Source organism: Colobus angolensis, unplaced genomic scaffold (genome assembly GCF_000951035.1).
Source record: "Colobus angolensis palliatus isolate OR3802 unplaced genomic scaffold, Cang.pa_1.0 Scaffold174, whole genome shotgun sequence".
Taxonomy (NCBI): domain Eukaryota; kingdom Metazoa; phylum Chordata; class Mammalia; order Primates; family Cercopithecidae; genus Colobus; species Colobus angolensis.
Window position 1 is genome coordinate 3,270,245 of NW_012114866.1, and position 20,663 is coordinate 3,290,907.

A 20,663-nucleotide genomic window follows, 5' to 3' on the forward strand; every position below is an offset into this window, starting at 1 on the left:
TCACCTATCTAACATGAATTATGTACTGTATATATCATTTTAGACACATCAATCATATATCCATATTATAGCTTCTTCATTAGTAGTATAATCCATATTATAGCTACTTCATGTATAGTATAGCTGGGTTATACATGTATTGTATGGGTTATACATGTATTATACATGTTATACATGTATTGTATGCTGGGTTTGCCTTTTAAATTGGGAAATACTTTTTAAGTTATTCATAAGCTGTATATTCACCAGTGTGGCACCCATGTTTTTTTTTTTTATTATTATACTTTAAGTTGTAGGGTACATGTGCATAACGTGCAGGTTTGTTACATATGTATACTTGTGCCATGTTGGTGTGCTGCACCCATCAACTCGTCAGCACCCATCAACTCATCATTTACATCAGGTAGAACTCCCAATGCAATCCCTCCCCCTCCCCCCTCCCCATGATAGGCCCTGGTGTGTGATCCATGGTTTTAAAATAAGATAGTATTATCTGTTTATAATACCTGTTAATAAAATAATTTACAGTTTGGTAAAATTGCTGCTAAACAATCATTGGATCACGATCCTCGTCAAACAAACCCATCTATAAAAAAAATTGAGTGAGAGCTTGAGGTTTCACACAAGCCATTTACTAAAGAGGTAGAAATGTTTTTCTTTGATTTTATCCTGAGTTTAGATATCTTAAAAAATTCTACAGTACGTAGTTTTGTCTTACCTGTTAACTTTCCTCAAATGAGATAAACTGTTTTAAAATTCTGTTTATAGTTTTTGATATGCATATATAATTATGTATATATCTAAATACAAATGCAAATGAAGCATGAGTAATACTTAAATAATTTTACTGTGCTACATAAAGAACATACTTGGAAAGGATTTACCTTTCTGCAACAATGGACTGGTGCATACAGGATGATGATAATGATAAGGCACATAAATGACATTCCCACTAGAAACCTGCCCTGTCCACCCTTTCTCATTTCCCTTAACCTTATCCTCAAACTACTTTAGCTGAGAAGCTTTTCACCAGACTGTTAGTGGTGGCTTATACCTATTTATATTTGTGTTAATTGCTTGCAGATTATACCTCATGTTAGCAAGTACATTACACTACAAGAAAATGTATTTGCATAGGGTCTTGCTTATCTTTGTTTTGCAAAATTATCCTTCTTAGAAAACAGTCCTTAAAATAGTTTGACCCTTCCTGTTAGTAATATTAATCTTTCATTTAACCAGCTAGCCAGCATTAAATAAAATTGAAGAAATACTGTAGTATTTATTTTCCACCCCCTCCTCACAAAGTTTGTGTTTGAATTATATGCACGTGGGAGATTATTAGCAATAATTCATAGGTTCCAAGAGTGTTGATGAATAGTCATACACTTTTTGGACTTTGTTTTAATTCATTGTGGTAAGACTGATCCAAATGTAGATTTATCAGTCTTATAATCTATTGAATGCTATTTTTTTATAAAGCACTGGAGGTCTTATTGCCAAATTGATTGTAATGAGGCACTAAGGCTGAAAACATTGTACATGTTGTGAAGAAAGTATTTAAATTCAACTTTTGAACAGATTTAACAAACATGAGGAACTTTTTATATTTAAAAGGGTTATTTTGAAATGAAGATGAAAATGTATTCATCTTAATTGTTTTTTTCAAATTTAAGGGAATAATTTATACCATCTTTTGAGACAAGAATGTACAGCAAAAGTGTGGGGAACAGTAGTATACTGAGAGTGTGTGTATATATCGTGTATGCCTTTCCAAACCTGCCAGTCCTTTTGGCTTTCAACAGTGCTCACCAGCCACAGTCATAACTGTTCCCCATCCCACAATTAGCTTTTAAGAAGCCTTATGTTCACAGTGAAAGGAATGTAGACTCTGAAATGGATTTATGGATTTATATTCATGTCACTATAAACCAATGGAAATGGTAATTTTTAAATAAACTTACTAAATATTGAGAGACTAAACTAAGTTGATAAATTATATATAGCAGTGTAGCTGTTCTCTCTCTAAAAAAAATTGAGCCAATAATTGGCTTTTTTCTTATTGAAAAAGGTTTTGGATTAATAATGCATGTTGCACTGAATGTCTTGGTTCTGGTCTAATTGGTGCAGGTGGCCTGGACCCAGAGTTCTGCAGAGTGTCAGGTCTGTGATACTGGCTGGGCCTCTTGCTGGCTGTCTACAGAAACTCAAAGATTTTTCTTGCTATTTGGATGATGCTTAAGTGTCTGGACCAGCGAGTCATAGCCTCAGCTACCCAGAAGGAGCCAAGAAGTCTGGGTCTGACTGAGGCCTATAGAGTGCTGACTTGTTATATGGGTGAGAGCATGGGACTCCCGCCCAGCAGCATTCAGCATTCCTAATTGGCTTTTTCAAGACACAGCATTGCCTGTAAGTCATCCTGTGCCACCAGATTACCCGGCACCACTCCAGTAGGATGTTAACAGAGGGAAGAAAGTAACGAGTGGGCAAAGTTAAAAACAGCACAAAGAAAAAAAGTAAGAGAACAAACTTGAAAGAAGGATTTCACCACCATCATTAATAGCATGTATTGATTACCACTAAGTGTTTGGCCACTTTGCACATTGCTCACTCTCATTCAAAGACACTGTCTTTGGAAGCCCCTCTGTGCAAATGGGAGAAGGTGTGGAAAGGATCAAACTAAAAGCAAACGCAAAGCAATTACTAGTTGACCAGGAGCATCTGGGAAACAGTCATAAGTTAAATAAACCACTAGGGGGCAATCCAAGAATGAGCAAAAGTCAGTCCAGTTGGCAAAGAAGATGCCTTGGGGAAAGTTTTTTTAAAAAAAGTGCATTTTCCAACACATGAAGAAATCTGAGATCGTTTAGTCTGAATCTACAGAACAAGGTGATATTTCAAAATTTTGATTTATTTTTTCAAGTTACGTGTTGATTTAGAAAGGAAAGGTCTTCCTCAATGGTCAGAAACACTTATTAAACACAAATTGATCAGAATCATGTTATAATGAAAAACAATGGTTGGAACAATAGTGTGTCTTAAAAATTTAGATTCCCCCCCCAGGCACTCGAGAAACTTCTGAATGTTGGCCATTCAAAATAGATTTCAATTAATGATACATATGAGGTGGCACAGCATAAAGGAAATCTGAAAATATTTGGTTAGCATGTGTAAATGAATCAAATCACACATGATTTGTTTTACAGTTGTACTGATGATACAAAGTTTTTAGGTATGTAATACAGCTTTGCAGATATGTGTGCATATTTTTTTTCTGGTATATCTTCTTTGCAGGTAATTTGGTATGTGCTAATCAGTTGTTAACAGGGATTAAATAAAGGATTAAGCATCTTCGTCAAGGATCAAACATCTCTTGTTCTGTATTTATCTTCCCTGAGGCTCCTGTCTCCCAATCTGGAGGCATGGTTAGTTGCTGCATTCTTGGTAGTCTCATGGCACCTTGCTATTAGTAGAATAAGAGCATGAACTCCCCAGGCAGACTGCTAAGATATGAATACCATTTCTAGCTGTATGTTTTTGGCAAGTTACCTTGTTTCAATTAGCCCCTCTCTGACGTAGATACAAAATCAATGCCTACTTCATAGGTTTATAGTGGGAAGTGAATGAATTAATATATGTAAATCATTCATAAAAGTATCTGGCACATAACAGGTACTCAAGACATGCTTGTTGGTTTCATAAATGAATGATCTGAACATAATGTAAATTCATTACAAGAACAAGTTCATGAAGAAACTGCAGGATTCTTAGATAGATTTTCACTGGCTATAAAAAGTCAACTGGCCAGTGGCAAACAGGAGAGCTGAATAGTGATACTCTTGAAAAGAAACTCTAATTGGTGTTCAGGTCCACCAGACAAGCCTCTTTGTCTTACTTCTAGAATACGGTGACAAACCATGAGCCAGAAATACAGGTGTTTCAATAAAAGTATAGAGTTTTGTCTCAAAAATGCCAGTCAGCCATTTAGAAAAGTTCTATCTGTAGTCACTGAATTTCTCACTTTGTTTTTTGTCTTTTCAACTATAGCTATCTAGAGAGTTTAAAAATAGGCACATCATTTACTTAATTCTCTGGACAGATTGACACATTTCAAAAGAAAAAGTTTTTAAAACAGTATCTAAAAGAAACACCATATAAAAAGTTACAGGAAGTTCCAGAGTCAATAAAAACATGATCCAAAATATACTATACATGAAATAGAAAGCATGAGGGAAACAGAAGCTCAGTTAGATGGTAATAAAAAAAATCACGAAAAAGGCTTTCTTGCCCCTCAAAAACTATATTTTCAAGGAAAAATAGGCCATTCGAAAAAATATAGAATGGAAATAAATCTGATCACAACTATAAATGGCCAGATTTTTAGACTCAAACATGATCATTATGTATTATTCTTTCACAAAAGTGGATCTTATAAATAATTAGATTTTCAAGTTAAACTTTTTTTGCAGATGAATCTCCATAGGATTTTACAATTTTCAAGAACTCAGACAAATAGAGTGAAGAGAATTTGGGACACTAAACAGCTTGAAGAACAAAACGAAGCATAAAGAGGCTGATCAGTAAAGATATAATGAAGGAATTGAATGAATTCTTCCTGATATTATGTTATACTCAATGAATACATTTTTTTCTGTGAGAGTAGAAAGGCAAAATGGTGGCATTTCTATTCCAACTCTGTGTTCAGCTGGTCTGGAAATTATCCTGGAGTAGTAAAACCTGTCACTTTAAAAAACAGTGTCCTTATGTCCCAGAATGCCTTATCCACAGAGGATATTAGTCATGCTTGGGGCTATATTAGTTTACCAAACATGGCATTTTCCATCAGGGAACTGGATATGGAGCAAGTATTAATAAATCCAAGAAAGGAAATGTAATAATCAGACAGGATGGTAACTCAAAGATTTATTAAAATGTATGGGAAACACTCAACTCGTTCAATTTACAAAGTGGCAATTCCATTGTACTGAGGCCAAGATATTTTGTGGAGAGGGTAGTTACTGAGCCTCATCACTCTGGGCGGTACAGCAAGAGTCATGACTACAGTGACCTCAAAAGGAGAAGACACATAAACAACCCTGAGCACAGGGATGTATCTCAGTCATCTCTGCAGCCCCAGCGTGAACACAGTGACTGGCACCGAGGTGGGCTTGAGGACATTTGCTGAATGAATAACTGACTGATTGACTAATTGAAGAGATGGAGGAAGGGCAACCTAGCTAGAGGGTAGGAGAGCTTGAGCGATGACAGAGGGTTGAAAACACGGATGCGTTTGGTGCAACTTCGCTAGACGCCAGGTTATGTGACTCTGGGAAGCAATGGGAGATAAATCTGATCACTATATTGGATGGGTCATGGATTCAAGGCTAAGAAGACTAAACTTCTCTAGTAACCAGCATCTAGTCAATAGGAAACATAGGGGAGGGGCCTGATCATGTCTTTGCCTCAGAACATGTCTTGGGCAGGTGTGGGTGAGCTGGGAGGCTCAGAATCCAATTTGGAATCTGCTGTCATAGTTAAAGGAGAAAAATCAAGGTGAAATCAGGGCAGTGGCAGGGGAGCTGGAGGGGAGGGGATAGATAGCACTGAACTCTAGCTTGTTGCCTGTGAGATGTGGGAGAGGATCTCTGTCATGACAGGTCAAGACAGACAGACACTCATTTTCTCACAGATATTTCCTATGCTAGACCATGGGATAGATAAAGGAAGACAGAGAAGAACAGAACTCAGCCCCTGCTCTTGCAAGGCTCATAGTCTAGTAGGAGAGACAGACACATAAATAACAACAGCAATGTAACACATGCTAGAATAGAACAGAATACATACAAAACACCACAAGAGTTTTATTCTGGGATGTGTTTGGACCCAAGGAATATCCAAGCTCAAGTAATCCTAAGTCATCATTTTATGGGTTATATAAACCATCTGGGATCATTCATTCAATCATCCATTTGAGTAACATTATTTATTGAGAACCTACATGCCAGGCACTGTACTAATTGTGGACACAACAGACAAAAACCTCTGTCCTCATGAAATTACATTCTAGTGGCAGAGGACAAATACACAAATATAACAGAGTTAGTGATAAGTGCAGAGCAGGACAAAAAAACAGGGAAGGGCAATAAGAACTGCCCAAAGAAGGGGCTGAGGAGCATTGAACTTCAGAGAAGATAGCCAGGCAAGGCCATCCTGAGAAGACAGCTCATTGAATGGCAAGAACCGGCTGCTGTTCCCATGGCTGCTGCTCGGATTCTAGCCCCTTTGTCTGTTTATTTCATTTCCTGAGACTCTCCTCATTCTCTCCAAGGCAAACACTTCAGTCTTTCTTCACTGGATTGGAACTTGACACTTCTCAAAGCTATTCTTGCTCTTTATGGAAGAGAGGGCCTTAGTCCTTTTAATAGCCCAAAGACAAGGGGCAGTGATAAATCAAGACCAAGAGAGCACTCATTATTTTTACACACTTGATACACACATAGACAAATACCACACTGAAGAGTCACCCTGCACTTTCTGCCTCTCAGAAAACATTATTCCAGGCAGGAGGGGATGGCAGGGGGCCTCCCGGAGCCCATGTTTGCACTACCCCATTGATGCCCAGGTTCTTGCTCTTCTTGTGGGCACAGCTGTCCCAAGTGTCCCTGGAGGATTCAGTTAATCAATCCCTCATTCACAGGCATGATAAGTATACCTGGTGCACAGTGCCCCATGCTTGCATGGTGGGTGCACAGAGATACACAAGGCAAGGTTCTGCTTGTCATGAAAACAGCTGGGGCTTGGAGGACTAGACAGACTCCTCTCTGGTCTCCTGCCTTCCACCCCTTCTTTCCCACCATAGCCAGAGGGACATTTCTAAACATAAAGTGCAATCTGATCTTGTCCCACCGTTTGTCTCCCCTTCCTCAACTTGGCTTCCAACTTTTTTCTCTTAGTTTCTTTAAGGCTACATTTTCCTCTTTGTCCTCAACCTTATTGGTGGCTTCTTACCAGCTTCCTTACTGCCTCCTCCTTCTTCTCCTCCTCTTCCTCCGCCTCTTCTACTGAACTCTCCTCCTCTTCTACTAAGTGTTGGTGGACTGGGACTCAGTCCTCTCCCCAGGTGATATTATCTCTGTGTGGTTTAAATACCATCTACAAGTACATTTGAGATATTTCTACTGAGCTTCACAATCAGAGATCCTATAGTTCATTTGACATTGGCATTTGGGTGTCCGCTAGACAACTGAAACCTAACACTACTGACATAGGAATTCTTGGTTTTCATTTCCACAGCAGAATCTAATTCTCTTCCTTTAGTCTTTCCCATCTCAGCAAATGGCACCTGGAATTGCCTGGATGCTCAGGCCCCAAGCCAAGCAGTCATTCTTGATTCCCCCTTTACCACACCTATTCATGTTGGCTCTACTTTCAAATATATACTCTTCCAGATATGACCACTATTCAATATCCTCTACTTTATCCTCTACTTCCATAGTCAAAGTCACTGCCATTTCTTACCTGGATTACTAGTTTTCCCATTGCCACTGCCTAAAATCCATTCTCTATTTAACATCCAAAGAGATACTGTAAAATATAAATGAGTTTCAGGGCTGCATTGTGATTTTTGTGTGCCCTAAGCACTTTTGGCTTCATAAGTCTCCTCCTCCGTTAAAAATATTAAAAACTATATTTTATGGCTGTTAATATAAATATATTAACATTATATTAGCACATTTTATTAGGCTTAAAAATTCACTTTCTTCTTTTGATTTTAAAATAAGTTAAAATATTTCTGTGTGACGTCTAAAACTGCTGTGGGCCCCAGGCACTGTGCCCACTGTCCCTTCATGGATAAGTCGGTCCTGATGAGGCCCCACCAGGGCTCCTACTTAAAGTCCTTTGACTGTATCCCCCACAAGTAAGATGAATTAGAAAGACCTTACCAGAATCCTTAATTTCTATATGAGCTGGCTGGAATCTAGCTTTTTGAACTCTTCCCCATCTGTCTCTTAAACAGAATGAGTTTGCTACTGCCAGGGGCCCTTGCACTTCAGTTTGTTGAGGCTCAAACATATTCCCTCCCAAATTCTCAATGAGCCACTAACACACTGGTGTAGCAAGCCTATGAGTTTCTTGTGGGTTATGCAAATAGGAAACAAGATGACTGGGCTTGAAGCATCTCGCTGGCTGTGTATTTGAGAGAGCTATCTGTTAGATAAAGGTGCCCCCAAAAGCAGGAGACAGAGGGTTATATCACCACAGGTAAGGGCTAAAGAGGGTAGAAGAGCTGGTGTTATCTGAGAAGCAGCAAGCAATGAAGAGAGAACATCATCGCAGTGAGTCAGATAAAGATGCCTGTCTCCTTTCTCTCTTCCTCAGCTTCAACCGAGCCCACTGAGAAGCTAGATCCCAGAAGAGGGAGGATCTTTAAATCATATAGGAGGGTTTAAATTTTAAACCACACTGCATTGGGATTTATTTGCCATAAGGAACTAGGCAACTATGGAATCAGTCTGCCCAACTCCAAGGCCATCATCTTTCCATACCAGGCTGCTATCTCAGCTCTCAATCCTGTTTACCCTTTTTAAAAAAAAAATTTTTTTTTTAATTTTTTTGAGACAGTCTCACTCTGTTGCCTAGGCTGGAGTGCAGTGGCATAATTTTGGCTCATTGCAACCACTGACTCCTAGATTCAAGCGATTCTCCTGCCTTAGCTTCCCTAGTAGCTGGGACTACAGGCATGTGCCACCATGCCTGGCCAATTTTTGTATTTTTAGTAGAGATGGGGTTTCACCATGTTAGCAGGGCTAGTCTGGATCTCCTCACCTCAAGTGATCCACCTGCCTCGGCCTCCCAAAGTGCTAGGATTACAGGCATGAGCCACCATGCCCAGCCAACCCCTGTTTACTCTTGTTCTGGAAACTGGTTTATTTCCTCCTCCAGGGGGAACCCCAGACTAAAAACAGATGTGTTGTTGATCTTCCAGAAATGTCTATGTATATACAATGACCCCATCCCATCGAAAGGATTTTTAAATGCCCTTCCCCTATTAGAGGCTCTCAGAATGCTGAGCCAGGCAAAGAAGGTATCACAGGAATCACAATGGAAGCCCAGAGAGGAGAAACGGGGAGCTGCAGCCCCACCTTTGTTCCTAGATTAGCAAGGATGGCTGCCAGTCTGCACTCTATACAGTGCTTTGAAAGGTTAATAATTAGGTGACCAAACATGCTTGTTGGCCAAGACATACCTGGCTTACACCTGCAGCCCCAGCTTCATTATTCATAGCATTCTCAAAAGAATCCCATTCTGAATAAATGAAATGGCTGCCTTATCAAACATCCATAGAAATCAATGGTTAGAGGCAACTTCAAGGTATACTTGAGCTGGTTCATGACAAAAACAAAGAAAGTGCAGACGTGAACAGCAGCAGAACCCAGGCAAAGTAAGAAGGAAGCCCTTAGTAAGTGTTGGGGATCACTGTCAGAATTCCTCTGAATTCCCTGGATGGCTGCCATTTACCCTTCAGTTAGCAGACAGTAGCCTAGAGTCATCATTCCAGGACAGGCTTAGTCATCCTTAACAAGTTCTGAGTTAAAGACCTCCTGTAGGGTTTGTTAGGGGAAGAGTGATTCCTTGAATACATGATCCAGGCATCACGGGTGCTTCCCATCTCCCCAAGCAGGTAGACTGAGCTACAAAAGAACAGGGAATTGGGAGCATGACCTTGGTATTTCAATCCCTTTTTGGTCCAAAAACAATAAAAAGAAAGAATACACATACAACTCTGCCATTTACTGGTTCATATTTCTTTACCGCTTTAAGGCTATTTCCCCACCTTTTAAAAATACTATCTCCTTTCCAAAATTCAAAATTTGGAGTAAAGTCTATGTAAAATATGTGTCCCCAGTTCTGCCACAAACTTCTGATTCTCAGCGACTGATAATTTTCAAATTTATTATTTCTAATTTCATGCTGTGAAGACTTCCAAATCCTGGTTACAGGGTCTGGTTAAACCCTAAAGGCACCTGACCCCACTCGGACTCACCATTCTTTCTACATTATCACCTCAACCAAAAGGCTGTTACAGAGATCCCCAGAATGTACTTATTACAACACCAGATTGCTCATAAGCATTATATGAGAAAACAAGGGTTTTGTGATCAGAGGTGTTTATTTAAATGCAGATTTTACAACCTCAACTTGTCCCTTTACAACAGGTCTTCCCAGAGCTTTTAATATGCAGACAGGCACGCGAACCTCTGATAAAGAGAGGGAAAATGGAGAGGCATCTTCCTCTGACTTAATATGACTCTTTTTACTTTTGGTAGAAAATTGTAAGGCATGATGTTTAAGGAGCACACTTTAGGAAACGTGGTTCTACTAGCCTTACTAGGCAAATGTGCTTCTAATGTGTATAACTAATACATGTAAAGCACTCATTATATTAATAATGCCATGAGTCTTTTTTTCTTTTTCTGTCAACTACTATGATAGTTTAATACCACATTTTCTTTTACTATCACTAAAAAGATGGACATGTTGAATTATTTTACAATTTTCTTTTACGGTTCTATGAGTTAAGCTGTATACAGCATATGGGTGTATCATTCTTTAGTAAATTACATCTACTTGTGAACTAAACATTGATTTCATTTTGACTTTGTGCCATTGTCTAACTTTGCAAAAAATCACAATCGAGGAATCAAGGTGCTTCATAAAAGGAGCATCTATTTTTTAAAAAAATCCATTCTGGTCTTGGTGTTCAGTGAGCTTTTTTTCACTAAGCTAAAGCAAAAACAAACAAAACCCCCAAATACCAGACATAGAAATGGAGACCTCTCTTCTTCCTCAGGCTAGATTCCTGTTAGATTCCAAAGAAAATTGTGTTGGAACTCAGAATTTTCCTGGCGGCTCTGCATCTCCTTGCTATGCATAGTATTTCGTATATGATTTGAAGAAAGCATTGTGGTTGTATATTCCTTGAGTGCCTTATCAGAATTATACTTCCAAAAAGCTCAAGAAAGCCCTGGAGAATGTCTAAGTGACAGTGCTCCATCTGAATGTCCTCACAAATTGCTACAATGCAGGTTTACCTGGGGTGGAAGAACAGCAAACATGTGCCTTGTAGTCCATTTGCTTTTTTCTCCCTGACACATTTAGAAAGAAGTGCTTACTTAGGCTGAGAGCCATAAAATAAAAACATACAGTAAGTCCAAGTTTTTTCTTTATATGCTGTAATTTGATAATATTGATAAAACATTTGTAAAGCCCTTTATTGGAAGGCATGATTCTGATCCATTTTGCATTTTCCCAATTTTTCATTTTTGCTATTATACCTAATTGTTTATCTATAACCTAGAGCATTCCAGCAAAAGGGGCCCTTTTAAAGCTAGTGGGGAAAAGGCTACACTGGCTTTCTTAAAGTAACTTCCAAGTATTTTTACTATAAATGAGAGAGAAAAGTTTCCAAACTGAAGAAGTACATAGCTCCCAGAAAGCACATTGAAAACTATGCAGAATAATTTTTGATCAGGCTGGAGGACTGTGCCAGGCTCCAAACAAGTGGTTATTCTGTTGTGACATCTGCCAAGCAATGCTTCCATTGTTCTCTGGAATTTAATTCATTTTAAATTACTCCATCCAAATGATAAAACATGAGATGTGCTATAATCCAGGGGTAAAATGCTATGATTGTTTTTAGTGTGACCACAACTGTTTGCTGGAAGGAAATACAGCCTGTTCTAATTAAGCCCTGATTATTGTCTTCTGAAAAATAGCTAGTTCCAGAAACATGAGTGAAATCCTATTAAGTGGAAGAGTTGGGCTAAACAGTCTTGACCACTCTGGTATGACTTTAAAGTTGGGAGGGCCATATGCAAAGACTTCCTACAAAGCAGAGCAACAGCCTTTGGAAGAGAAACTATTTTTGGAACTAAAAGCAGCTTGGGATACTGGTTTACTATAAGGTATAGTTTAATATGTGTATCAGTATAGTCAACACATTGTTTTACTGTTCAAAGACTACTGTGCAAATGCCTCCAAATCCAAAATATTCTAACTTCTTAACAAATGTTGTCAAAGTTCCTAAATGGGAACACTACCTTATGGAAGCATCAATGATCAGGCACTGAAGAAAAAAATGAAAAAGCCCACCACGAAGATGAATCTCAGAAGAAAACACACATGCACACATATAAGAATTCATATCTCTTGTATGCCAAATATTTAATATAAACCTTTGAAACAAGTTCAGATGAAATAAAAATCAAAGTTTTCAAAAACGTGGATTAACTTAATTGTCAAATATTCCTCATTGCCCCAAACATCAGTATTTTTTTATTTCTATGCAAAAGTATGCCTTCAAACTGCTTAAATGATATATGGTATGATACACAAACCGGTTTTCAAATAATAAAGCCAGTCATCTTGCAATTTTAAGAAATTGGGTAAAAGATTATATGACATATTACACACACACACACACACACACACACACACGTGTGCACGCCAATGACAAAAAACAATTTGGCCTCTCCTAAAATAAGTCCATGAAGACTCTTAACTGCTGCCAGGAAGGAACACTGTGTCACCCCTCCCTACAATCCAGGTAGTTTCCTTTAATCCAATAGCAAATCTGGGCATATTTGAGTGGAGTGATTCTAACAGCCACGTTAAAATCCTGTGGGGAACCATTCATGTCCACCCACTGATGCCCTGAAAAAATGCCAATAATTTTTCGCTCCCATTTCTGCTGCTGTCTCTTCCACATCCTCACATAGACCCCAGACCCGCTGGCCCCTGGCTGGGCATCACATTGCTGGTAGAGCAGGTCGTAGGTCTCATCTTTGACATCGCAGAAGCGATACACCAAATTGCCTGGTCGGTCATTGTCATAACCAGAGAAGTGGATTCTGCCCCCTGGCAGCTGCTTAGCAGGAGGGCTCACCCCAATCTTCATAAATTTTCTCTTGTGGGGCTTTTTGAGTTCCAGGAGGGCATAGTCATAATCCATGCCGATGTCGTTGGCATTGCCCTTGATCCAACCCTTGGGCACATGGGTGCGTTTCACCCGGATCCACTGAAATTTCATCTTCTCGGGGATGGCTGAAGTGGAATCATTGGCCCCTCGACCACCATCTTTAAACTTGGGCTTCAGGAAGCCCACTCGAAGCTTCTGGGTTCCTTTCACATAGGTTTTTCCATCGTGTATGCAGTGGGCAGCTGTGAGGACATGCTTCTCTGCCACCAGGGTGCCGGTGCAGCCCGTGGATAACTTCACTGATGTTGAGAAAGGGTAGTTGAGCAGGAAGTCCTTCCCAAAAATGCTGAACCTGCTGTCATAGCCATAAATCTGCCGCTTCCTCCGAGACTTTCCTGAAGACCCTGAGTCTCGGTGTTGGGCTCCACCTCCACTACTGCTGAGGATGTAGATGCCCACCTGTGTCTCTGTGCGACTGCCATTGGCATAGAGCGTTTCATAAGACAGATATTGCTTGGCCTCTTCATAAGTGGGCAGGGGAGTTCCCTTATGACACTGGGGTCCACATGAAGAAGATACTTCCAATTTGGCTTCGGCTTCAAAGTCTGGCTTGGCTAAATTGAGGGTAGACTGGGGCAAGACGACAGGGAGGCGGTATGCAGGCCAAGTGGGCTTCCAGGGGGCACTGTAAGGGCTCACTTGCCCGACAGCACAGAGCAGAAAGAAGAGAAGGAAGAGGAGCCCTGGAATCCCTGCCATGCCGAGCACTGTTCTGTAGAAACAAAGACAAGCAGGTCAGGAGGGCAAGGGCTGAACATTCATTTACTGCAGACAGCAAAGCCCAGCAACAGGCCTGTCATTGTTTCTGTCTTTGAACCCTCCTCAGGAATCAGGGTGTGGAGAGGAATCCTTAGATAACGGTCTCACTTTCAACGCAAAGGCTCGACCTTAGGAACGTTCCTGTGGCTGGGTGCCTGAAGTGAAATTGGGTGTTCCTTCCTATGTTTAAGATGCCCCTAATGATGGTAGACTACAGAGCAGCATGCATAAAGTCATTAGTCCCCTGGCTAATTGACTGACCAGCCCCAATTTCCATGTGATTTTGAGCCCTCTTTGTGCTTGATTCTAAACCTCCTTCTCTTCTACCTTCCTGATGCCCCTGCCTTTCCCTCCTGCTTCTCTCATTCTCATTGTAACATGTACTTGGATATTTTCAGAGCAACTTCTCAGAGCTCACTCAGAGGGTCAATTTAAATTACATGGCTTACTGAGTGACTGAGACATCAAAGAAGGACCGCTCCACAGTGTCACAATTACCACCACTCCTATGGTTTTTAAATGATGGTGCATTCGAAAAAGGGTAAGAGATTTTTTGTTTTTGTTTTGTTTTTTGCTTTGAATTTACAACAACCTTTACTATTATATATATTGAGTTCCAGAGTGGCTAGGCTTCTAATAAAATATTCCTTCTTCCTTTGGATTATGTCATATACTACCAGGATCTTTGTCAATATCTAAAGCTCTAATGTTGCATCAGCTATAACACTATGACTATTACCATTGATTACTTTTTCAGTTGTTTGTATCTGTATTCCCAGCTAAATCCCTTAAATTTGGGCCTGTGCTAACACTTAACACAGACTTGTTAAATGGATGCTTGTATTAATGGAAAAGTGAATGAATGTTACATGCTGACTGCTTATGACAATGATGTACATGGATGATGTGGTAGCTCAGAGAAAGAGCTTGAGGCCAGTTGTGGGAGTAAGAACAAGAGAGGCCTTCTAGGGGAAGTGATGCTTGAGAAATAATATGCCACAGCCTCACTCCAACCTCTCAATATAGAGGATCAAATGTATAATTTGCCAAACGCACTCATCATTTAGAAGCAATAGGAGTCCTAGTAAAGGTCACACTGTGGAGCTGTCCCTCCTTGATGCCTCGGTCATTCAGTAAGCTGTGTAATTTAAATTTACCCTCTAAATGAACAAATTGCCCTAGAAATTTTCCAGGCATCACCGGATGTTTCAGATGGGTACTGAAGTTGAAAAGAAGTCTGATAACATAAGACAGAAGGGGATACTTAGGTAAGGGAAACAAGAGTCTGTGCAAGGGCACAGCAACATGCAACCGTGTGAGTAATTTTGGGAATCACACTGAGCTCAACAAGGGTGGAGTAGAGGAAGTGGTGGAGGCAGCAGGCAAGAGCTAGATCCTGAAGGGCTATGTGTACTAAATGAAGAAGTTTGGATTTTATACTGCAAGGTATGTTTAAATGCCCAGATCAATCATCCCACAATGAAAACAACAAGGAGGCAGACTGAAAGTGCTTTCGTAAATGTTTAAGCATCAGTTGGCTCTCAGTGGTTCTGACTCTTCTGGTTCAATAGAAGCTGACTCAGCAGGTAGGGTAACTCATTCACAACCAAGCATCCAAAAACAAGGAGCCTGAAGGGGTAGGTATCAGGAGGCTCTCAGAACACAGCAGAAGTCAGGAAGAAACTGTTCTGTTATTCTCATTGTCTTCCTGTTTGAGAGTACAGACCTACTGACAACTGTGGGTGCCTTTTGCTTCCTTTTACATAAAACTAGAAAATCCCAACGATCTGACATAGTATGGGGAGCATGCCCATTCTCATTCCCAATATCCACACTGTGTTTCTAAACTATGTGTGTGCCCCACACACCTCTGGGACCTTTTAGCTTGACTCTTTCTCTTGGCTTCCACTTCTGTCCAGGAGAACAGGGATAAGAAAAGAAAGAAATAAGGTCCTGGAAAAGCCAGTTCCTTGGGACTCCCTGATTCTTTGAAACTCTGCTTGTCTCCATCTTTCCAAATAGGAAGGGTCCCTGAGCCCTTTTGTAGGAAGGACATACATTTATTTCTTTAAATCCTTGAAGTCATGGGGCGCCTGCATATGTGCACACACGTGTTTATATGTGCTTGTTGGGAGTACTGCCAAGACTAAAGGTTCTAAGTGGACTAGGAAGGGATGCCAAAGCTAGCTGAGTCCTCCTTGCCAATGGAGAACTGGGCAGTGAGATGGGTGTGGTGACGACAACCCTTTAGGAGATCTGTGGGACATGGTTCTGTCTGATTATTCCCACCTACTGGCTGAGGATTCATCCCTTGGGCTTATCTAGGACTTGAGCAGGCTTTTCTCTATGTAAGCTGCTGTCTAGGTGACCAAATACCCCACTCACACCAGAATCCCTGCCAAGTGTGACATGGACTACGAGGAGTAATAGATCTCCCACATGGCTGTATCTTGGGCCCCAACGCACCATCCTCTCCTCCCTTTGAGTAATGTGGGGAATGGTAATGTGGCTTACATTGAGCAGCAGACGTGGTAAGCCAAGTTTTACTTCAGCTTATCTTAAGAAAGAAAACACACAATGCAGAGGTCCAAGCTGCCAAGTGTTCTTGTTTTTAAAATATGATTCTTGGGGGAGACAGAGTAGGAGATGAGGTAGTATTATACTGTGTATTATCATCAGCTACAGAGAATATTTTCAATGTGCATGAAGACCATGGCAGTTATAATATCCTCGTTCATTAGCCACAGCCTTACTCCAACCTCTCAATATAGAGGACCAAATGTATTCGTTGGCAAAATGATAAATGATTATGTCTCAAGAACCTTTGCGACCAGTTATGAATCACAAAATCCTGTTAGAGAATGCTAAAGAGTCTACTGTATGATAGAATATTACTAATTCAGAGTTCTTACAACTTAAATTCTGTTCATTTAGCCAGGAGTGAAGGAGAAGCCAGCCATCTATAAGAAACAAAACAAAATAAAACAAACTGCTAACCCAACAGGACAGTGTGAAGCTTTAACTTTGAAGAATAAACTTTTCAGAGACTTAAAAAGTCCTAATTTCTATTAGTTTGCAACTCTGCTTCCAAGTTCTCTATATTACTAAACCCTATTTACTAACTTGTGTGATGACTTTGTTCTGACAGCATTATATATCTTGCTTAAAGCTTCCATGTAACCCTAAAAATTATAAAATTGCATTTAAAAAACTTTAATTCAGATTTAGAAATGAATGCAGACTTTTAGAAACGAATTCCCATCAAATTATTTCAAATGGATTAGGCTTAGATATTTTTAAAATATCTAATCAGAAATTAGAAGATACAGCTGTAGGTTCTCAAGCCCTTAAATGGGTTTAAACTGATGTCTGTATTAAAGCTACAAGCTTCTTAAGTTGCTTAGTCCTTTACCAAATGTTTATTTAGGGTGGTTTAGAAATTCTTCTGAATAGCATCCTCAACCAGACGGTCTCTTTAGCTGGTCTTTTTAGCTCTGGTCTTTTCAGGTCCAGGATTCCCTAATTTTATAATTTTCCAGAATCACAGAAGTCCAGGTCAGGGACGTTGCTGTCTACAGTGTCTGTACTGTCATTTATGTCTCAGGACCATTGATTCATGGAATTATGGAGGGTGGCGGCAGACGAGGGGGAAAGGAAAAGGAAAATGTATCACGCTAATCTCTCACCTATCTGGCAGACAAGATTTCCCTGATCAGTCTGCAAGAGGACCACTGTTTGAGAGAATGATTTAACTCGTATAGCAAACAAGCGCTGGGAGGGAAAACCTAATCTTCAGGTCATATATTCTCTATTGTACAAATTGTGACTCCAGCAGAAGGCAGCTTTCAAGAACAGAGTGGAGGGATGGCTGGGTGTGTATGCTCTTAAGACAGGACCCAAAGAAAAGCCTGAGGGGGAAACAACCCTCCTGTCCATTAAGGGTCTTTCCTGAGGCATTCCCAGCCTGCCCTGGCTCATCCTCATTAATAACACAACAAATGATGCACAACTGTGACGCTTTAAAATTAGGTTTGTGGATTTACATTAATTTCTCAACTCACATGATAATGGATTAATTTCTCAGAAGACAAATAATTATTGCTCCCATTTGTATAAACGCTGGGTAAGCCTGTGCTATACCTGTTTATTTAAACATAAACACTCGTCTAAGGTATAAACAGATGTAATGAAAACATTCATAATCCCACACCTGGAAAGGTAACTAATGAGTTACATAATTTTAAATTCTCTCTCACCCTCATAAATGAATCACCGTATCCTTGCAGAGCTGCCTGAAAGACTCACACCTTAAAAATGGAATGAAGATTTTCAAATCTTCTCCTTTTACCTAAGTCTGGATGAAGAAAATTTAGGTCTATAACGTTTCATTTCTAGGAATAAGCTTTTGCTGAATAAAGATTCCTCATATACATAAATTATCTCCTAAGGTTTCCAACTAAGTGTTTCCGTGCATCATTTTACCTAACTGGCAGGGAAGAATGGAAAATGAAGGTAAGAAAATATTTTTTCACCATGCTTAGTAATACAGAAACTATTCATTTTCCAGCTTTGGGTATCTGATTCATAAATGGGTTACACATTCCACCCTCCATCACTCAATATGAGCCACTATCTGAAAATATTTATACTTTTTGAGGATGCTGCCACTTCATAGGCCCTTGGTGGTGGGACTTCGCACATTTAACAGATATGCAAACAACAATCTCTTCGGAGTCTGGGTGCAGTGACTACTATCTCCTGCAAGGCACTTTAGTCTTGAAAACTGCAACAACACAGGTCTCCTCAAGAGGGCCACTGTTTGAGAGAATGATTTAACTCCTATAGCAAACAAGTGCTGGGAGGGAAAACCTAATCCTTAGGTCATGTATTCTCTATTGTACAAATTGTGAATTCCTGCAGCCGCTATAAACAGTAATGACAGAAAGAAATGGCAGGAACATTTGCAAAGATACAGGTTTTGGACACCATTTGGAGAGATGACAAGAGGTCTTCCATGGAATCAGTGGCCAGGGATATGGAACAGTGAAACCATGCTAAATCCTAAAGCAAATGGATAAAAATGAACCAAACTCTGTGAATACTCTGCAGTCAGGCTTGTTCTCGTTTTCCTGAGTCACAGACCCTGTTAAGGCAAAACAGACCTAATCACATAATAGTTTAAGAATTACAGTCTTGTACAGGAAACTGCAAGGCACTTACCAGTCCAGCAACCCTAAACACAATCTTGTGGTCAAATGAAGTTTAGCTTCTTCTCTATCGGATTTTAGGTAAACTAAATTGAGCCTGGGATAAACCTGGCAGGCGAATAAGAACAGAATGCAAAATAACCCGCTAATGTTGAGAACATGAGAAACAAATTCCCTGGAGTCTGTGGGAGTTAGGCATGAATAATGCCTGGTGGATGAAATCCTAAGGGATCTATGAGAAGAGATATGTGGGAGAACCTGAGACTATTAACCATTGCAGACTGGGGACAAAAATGTTCTCAGACACATTAATGGACACTTATGCTACAGCCAGAAAATGCATCCATATTCACCATCCAGCTGAATAAGTCGTGTTACAAAAATGAGATCCATATTAGGTACCTTGGGAAAAAGGCTTCCTTCCCAGTTCAGACACAAGAAAGGACAAGTTACCACTTGACTTTAACTAGGAAAACTGCAGAGGAAAACTTTTCATATGCAGATGGAGTGCAAACACTTTCACAAATAAACCTAGTGGCTTCTGGGGGCATTTTCTCAGTTCCTTCTCCCCACTTCACCTCCAATCCACTCCTGACAGACTTCATGGTAGACACGGTTATAAACCTGTCGCAAATACTCTCATGCATAAGTAGGATCTTGAAACAACATGCAATAAATATCCTGATACTACTTTGACATAGGGCTTTTGGCCACAGCTGACTTCATCTATAAATTCAATTCTTTCTCACATGGCCATGTGAAGAGGATTCTGGCATTGGTCTACCTGCTCCTAAGGAGCGCACAGGGAACCCTCAAATTTAGTTTCTGGAGCTGAGAGAAGCAAGCCCTGTTCCAATACCCACACTGAGTTTCTGAATTCTTACGGATGTCGCCCAGTGGGCAGTAAAACAAACAGGATTTTTATCAGCTGCTTTCTTCTGAGGTGCTGGAAAGCAAACCTAATTTGTATTCTGGAGGGGAGTGGTGGTGTTCATCTGAACAAGTCTTCTCCCGCTCCTTTTAAAACTTTAAAACTTTTATTTAAAAGTTAACTCGTGAATGCCTACAGGCAGAAGAACTATTTGCTTACAACAACTGTTGTTAGTTGAGACTGTAGTGTCTAGGGTTAGCACCCCCGGAACGCACACGGGCATCCACTACGGCTCCAGAGAAAAGATTCTATTTCCCAGCCTGTATTTGCTGCACTTTTGCACTTCTCTTGCTTGCTCAGGTGTGTTCACAATCACATGCCCAGGGTTAAAAATTAATGTTCAGAACTTGATGGAATCGCGTATATGCAAAACTCAAGGAAAAGAAGTAGTGGTGGTGTGTGAGGGGATGCATGGGGGTGTAGCCATCGCCCCCGCCGAAGGACAGCTTGCTGAGAGCCGGCTCTCTCGCTTCCCAACCAACATCCTGCCCTCAAAACAGTAGTCTCAAAATCTTCTTTCCCCATCCGTTTCATGGGTGACACTGCATGAATGCCCTGCAGTCTCCGCTGTCTCCCCAGAGCTCCTTCAGGCCCCCAGCCCGCATCCTGGAACCCCGAAAACGGCCCTGGCGAAGTCTCCGGTGCCTCCAGCAGCCCGCAGTTACCCCACCCCGTGCACACCCGGCCCTTTGTCCCGCTCCTCCCGGCGCCTCGCCTCTCCCGCTCCCGG

General features: G+C 40.5%; 1 protein-coding gene across 2 annotated transcripts in view; it reads right to left on the reverse strand.

The window, feature by feature from the left end:
* Positions 1-10,149: 10,149 nt before the first annotated feature.
* The window catches only part of PRSS23 (protease, serine, 23), a 20,153-nt gene continuing 9,639 nt past the window's right edge, over positions 10,150-20,663 (reverse strand). The window contains exons 1-2 of one of the 2 annotated variants that reach the window (XM_011938488.1): positions 13,592-13,742; positions 10,150-13,495 (exon numbers count right to left, since the gene is read on the reverse strand). In XM_011938488.1, the coding sequence (XP_011793878.1) occupies positions 12,584-13,495; positions 13,592-13,735 (1,056 nt within the window). In that variant the 5' untranslated portion in view covers positions 13,736-13,742 and the 3' untranslated portion in view covers positions 10,150-12,583. Of the gene's footprint in view, positions 13,749-20,663 lie in introns of those variants that run through there. The other variant, XM_011938487.1, reaches the window with a different exon arrangement.